The sequence below is a fragment of the Haplochromis burtoni genome, unplaced genomic scaffold, assembly GCF_018398535.1.
Source record: "Haplochromis burtoni strain Fernald_Lab_line unplaced genomic scaffold, NCSU_Asbu1 Contig_169, whole genome shotgun sequence".
Classification (NCBI taxonomy): domain Eukaryota; kingdom Metazoa; phylum Chordata; class Actinopteri; order Cichliformes; family Cichlidae; genus Haplochromis; species Haplochromis burtoni.
The window spans coordinates 917,288-922,881 of record NW_024582530.1 but is presented as its reverse complement, the minus strand read 5'-3'; the positions used below and the strand labels follow the sequence as shown (position 1 = coordinate 922,881).

General features: G+C 41.5%; 1 protein-coding gene across 3 annotated transcripts in view; it reads right to left on the bottom strand.

Moving 5' to 3' along the window:
- ripor1 (RHO family interacting cell polarization regulator 1) overlaps positions 1-5,594 on the bottom strand; it is a 61,611-nt gene that overhangs the window by 2,887 nt on the left and 53,130 nt on the right. For all 3 annotated transcript variants that reach the window (XM_042225354.1, XM_042225353.1, XM_042225352.1), the window contains exons 18-22: positions 2,649-2,750; positions 1,960-2,095; positions 1,395-1,544; positions 1,160-1,318; positions 28-224 (exon numbers count right to left, since the gene is read on the bottom strand). In XM_042225354.1, coding sequence (XP_042081288.1) covers positions 28-224; positions 1,160-1,318; positions 1,395-1,544; positions 1,960-2,095; positions 2,649-2,750 — 744 coding nt within the window. The remainder of the gene's footprint in view (positions 1-27; positions 225-1,159; positions 1,319-1,394; positions 1,545-1,959; positions 2,096-2,648; positions 2,751-5,594) is intronic.

Sequence of the window (5,594 nt, the reverse complement as noted above, 5' to 3'; positions counted from 1 at the left end):
ACACACACACACACACACACACCTCACCTGTTTTCTCTGTCTGGGCTGAGCAGCGAGGCTTCTCAGTACAGAGCTGGCAGAGGCAGACACTTTGCCCCGAGGATCTTTTAGTAATTTGGCCACGGCATGAATTCCTTCTCTCCTCAGGCTGCACTCTGCAGGGCGGCGTAGAGCATTGACAATCACATCCTGGTCAGATGACGCCAGGTTCTGTACCAACCATACTGTTGAAGGAAGGTTATTAATAGCACAAGTTTTACTCTTGTTTTTCCTTTTAAGCCATTTTTACACTACAGCCCTGAAACCTCGTATACGTCACACAGCTGAGCTGTAATGAGAAATATATCCAAAACTTTTGGACCATAATATAGTCTTTCTCCTGCTAACTGCCCTACTACATTGAATTTAACTAATGCGGGAACAAATCAGGCAATTGCCTGGCTGGACTGTTGCTTCCAGCACACTCCATGGGCCTGATCTAATAAACAGAGCTACAGAGCTTCATGCCACAACTGCAGATTATTGCGGAAACGAGTGGAAAATTCTTCAAGATGGATCAAGTAATGTAATAACAAAAAAAAAAAACATTGCAAATGCAGGTTTTTACACATGTGATCCTCTTTGGAAACAGCATGGGAATTCAGAGAGGTAGCTGATAAAGCATCAACAGGTTTCAGAGGGCTAAGAGATTATAATCTCTACTGTGGAACACACCAGAACTCAGTTTGTAATAGCTGACCTGCAGGATGTGCAGATGCAAATGTTTCATTGAAAATAAAAATATGAAAACTTTTAGTTATAAAATTGTAGATATTTTTGTTGTCAATTATGAAAATGTTCACTTTAATACATTTTTTATACATACATCTGGAAAGAGCAGGAAATAGTAGGCTACCACACATGCACACACCTGCCATGCTAACAGTATGCTCACAGCTTTGGAAGTGAAAATGAGAGCATCTGGTACCTTTCTCTCACACTCACACACACACACACACGATACTGTGGCACAGTATCAAATGTGTAAATGCTTATTAAAATGAAAAGAAGGTTTTGAACTGGCACTGACAATTAGTAAATCTGGTCTTAAACATTTAACGAGTATGTATCTGACCTATCATCTGTGTGTGTGTGTGTGTGTGTGTGTGTGTGTGCCCACCCTCTTTTGCCAGTTCAATGATGTGTGTGTCCATATCACTGACAGCATTCGAGTCCAAGTAGCTCCACAGCTGGAACAACGTCACCATCATGTTGTCCCTGCTGCTTCCTCGTCGTGGTAACCTCTGATCCAGTACACGCTCAACCAGGCACAAGAACACTGCATACACACAAACACAGATGTTAATATGCTCCACATACCAGCGTGTGCAGTATACCCACTAATGATGATTTACCTGCTTCGGCCCTTTCAGGCAGTAAACCAGCGTAGATCGTCGACAGTGTATTCAGGAACCTTTCAGCAGAGACGCTGTACATGCTACCCTGTCCCACACATTCTTGCCATAGCGACACAGCACCCAGGCACAGACCTAGCGCCGGGATAACTGACAAACAGAAAACAGGAGACCGTTACAAGCAAGGTAGGAAAGCAAGATACTGGGGGTTAGTGCCATACATAACACAGGAAATTTATTAATAGTATAAGGTTGCAGCTTGCTTTGAATCAGTGCCTTGTAAAGTCTGTTTTACCTTCTTGACAGGCTGCATGACACAAATCCATAATTACTTATTATTTAGTGGAATCTCTACTTCCATATACCCATGAAATGTTTCTGATGACACTAGTTGTCATCCAAGCCAAAAGCAGACATTTTCACCCTTATGCTCCAGAAGGAATGCTCCCACTAATGAAAATTCCTCTTCAACTTCTTTTTCTTGTCTATACAGTTAATCTGAATAGATGCCTTTATGGATGTTTAAACAAATGCACATGAAATGAACATAAACGGCACTAATCACCTTCAGTAGCTGGTCTGATTTTCTGTGGGTTTTCTTTGGTGACGCGTCGGATGATTTCGAGGACACGAGCCTCTCTCAGCAGTCTGTCCAAGGCATACATCTCTCCACATCTCAGAGGACCAAACTTGCCCAGACACTTAAAAACAAACAAAACACTTGTAAAAGAAGTGACCAATATTACAATTAGCAACACAACAGCCCTCACAGCTGCTACTGCTTTAACTCATCAGTGAGTGAATAATACTTTTCAATAGCATCCTGAAACTATGATTACATAACTATCAAACACTATGCCAATTGAATGGATTTAAAAAAAAGAAAATAATGGTATTGACTGTATGTAAACATAAACTTGACTGTGTTTTCATCAGAGTTCCCCTGGTCAGACATGCCCAAAACATCTTTCCGAGGAGATGTTCAGCAACCATCCTAGTCAGATGCCTGAATCAACTCAACTGACTCCTTATGATGCAGGCTGTGTTCCTCAGCCCATCTCTAAGGCTGAGCATAGACACCTTTCAAAGGAAGCCAATTCCCATGACTTGCATCGGTGAACATTTTAATTATTCACTACCCACAGCCGTAGATGAGAGCAGAGTGAACTTAAGGTATCGATGTGCCATGAGAATGTGAGGTAGCTACATATGAGTTTGGCTAATAACATGAGGATAGTGTTGCAGATCTCTTACCAACAACTGTGCATTGCAGTTCCTCAAATGGACCACCAGGCAGCAGTCTAGAGTGGTGCAGCCTGTGGTTAGGGGTACGTTGGAGGAGGAAGGGCTGTCCCAACAAGACAGGCTCAGAAAAGTCAAAAATAGTGAGATATCTTGCAGAGGGATGCAGCAGTCTCAAAATTGCAAAGCTTCTGAAGCGTGATCATCGAACAATCAAGCGTTTCATTCAAAATAGTCAACAGGGTCGCAAGAAGCGTGTGGAAAAACCAAGGCGCAAAATAACTGCCCATGAACTGAGAAAAGTCAAGCGTGCAGCTGCCAAGATGCCACTTGCCACCAGTTTGGCCATATTTCAGAGCTGCAACATCACTGGAGTGCCCAAAAGCACAAGGTGTGCAATACTCAGAGACATGGCCAAGGTAAGAAAGGCTGAAAGACGACCACCACTGAACAAGACACACAAGCTGAAACGTCAAGACTGGGCCAAGAAATATCTCAAGACTGGTTTTTCTAAGGTTTTATGGACTGATGAAATGAGAGTGAGTCTTGATGGGCCAGATGGATGGGCCCGTGGCTGGATTGGTAAAGGGCAGAGAGCTCCAGTCCGACTCAGACGCCAGCAAGGTGGAGGTGGAGTACTGGTTTGGGCTGGTATCATCAAAGATGAGCTTGTGGGGCCTTTTCGGGTTGAGGATGGAGTCAAGCTCAACTCCCAGTCCTACTGCCAGTTTCTGGAAGACACCTTCTTCAAGCAGTGGTACAGGAAGAAGTCTGCATCCTTCAAGAAAAACATGATTTTCATGCAGGACAATGCTCCATCACACGCGTCCAAGTACTCCACAGCGTGGCTGGCAAGAAAGGGTATAAAAGAAGAAAAACTAATGACATGGCCCCTTGTTCACCTGATCTGAACCCCATTGAGAACCTGTGGTCCATCATCAAATGTGAGATTTACAAGGAGGGAAAACAGTACACCTCTCTGAACAGTGTCTGGGAGGCTGTGGTTGCTGCTGCACGCAATGTTGATGGTGAACAGATCAAAACACTGACAGAATCCATGGATGGCAGGCTTTTGAGTGTCCTTGCAAAGAAAGGTGGCTATATTGGTCGCTGATTTGTTTTTGTTTTGTTTTTGAATGTCAGAAATGTATATTTGTGAATGTGGAGATGTTATATTGGTTCACTGGTAAAAATAAGCAAGGCAAGTTTATTTGTATAGCACAATTCAACAACAAGGTGATTCAAAGTGCTTTACAGAGACATTAGAAACAAAAACAAATAAAAAGCATGATTTAAAATTGATTAAAACAAGCAAACAAACAAACTAAGTTAACAAACAAACAAACAAAACAGTATATAAAATCAAAACAGATAAAATCAGAACATAGATAAAATCAGTAGTTAAATGTAAGTTTTGAAATTTAAGCTTAAAAGTGTGGATTTGGTGCTTTATTCAAATGCAGCTGAGAACAGGTGAGTCTTCAACCTGGATTTAAATAAACTGAGTGTTTCAGCTGATCTGAGGCTTTCTGGGAGTTTGTTCCAGATATAGGAGCATAAAAGCTGAATGCAGCTTCTCCGTGTCTGGTTCTGACTCTGGGAACTGATAAAAGACCGGATCCAGATGACCTGAGGGATCTGGAAGGTTCATACTGGGTCAGGAGGTCACTGATGTATTTTGGTCCTAAACCATTCAGAGCTTTATAGGCCAGCATCAGAACTTTAAAGTCTATCCTCTGACGGACAGGCAGCCAGTGTAAAGACCTCAGAGCTGGACTGATGTGGTCCACTTTTTTGGTCTTAGTGAGGACTCGAGCAGCAGAGTTCTGAATGAGCTGTAGTTGTCTGACTGATTTTTTAGGTAGACCTGTAAAGATGCTGTTACAGTAATCAAGCCTACTAAAGATGAATGCATGGACTAGTTTTTCCAGGTCCTGTTGAGACATCAGATCTTTTATCCTTGAAATATTCTTGAGGTGATAGTAAGCTGACTTTGTTATTGTCTTAATGTGTTTTTCTAAGTTTAGGTCTGCATCCATCACTACACCCAAATTTCTCGCCTGGTTTGTGGTTTTTAGATGTATAGATTGAAGTTCTCTGGTGACCTGTAATCGTTTTTCTTTGGCGCCAAAGACTATTACCTCAGTTTTGTTTTTGTTTAGCTGGAGAAAATTGTGGCACAACCAGTCATTAATTTCCTCAATGCATTTACCAAGAGCCTGTACAGGGCCTCGGTCTCCTGGTGACATTGTGATATATATTTGTGTGTCATCTGCATAGCTGTGATAGTTTATTTTGTTGTTCTTTATAATCTGTGCCAGTGGGAGCATGTAAATGTTAAACAGAAGGGGGTCCCAAGATGGAACCTTGGGGAACTCCACATGTGATACTTGTCTGCTCAGATGTGAAGTTACCTATTGATACAAAGTATTTCCTGTTTTCTAAGTATGTTTTGAACCAGTTTAGTACAGTTCCTGAAAGACCTGCCCAGTTCTCCAGTCGTTTGAGTAATATGTTGTGGTCAACTGTATCAAATGCTGCACTGAGATCCAGTAAAACTAAGACTGACATTTTTCCACTGTCTGTGTTCAGACATATGTCATTAAACACTTTGGTCAGAGCGGTTTCAGTGCTGTGGTTCTGTCTAAAACCTGACTGGAAGGCATCATAGCAGTTATTCTGTTTTAAGAAGTAATTGAGCTGTTGAGAAACTGCTTTTTCAATGATCTTACTTAAAAATGGGAGATTTGAGATCGGCCTGTAGTTTTTCATTTGTGTCTTGTCAAGATTGTCCTTTTTCAGTATAGGTTTGATTACAGCAGTTTTTAGTGGTTCTGGAAACACACCTGATATTAAAGAAAAGTTGACGATATGATAAATAATTGAAATGGGTATATATTTGTTTTTTGTTAAGTTGCCTAATAATTATGCACAGTAATAGTCACCTGCACACACAGA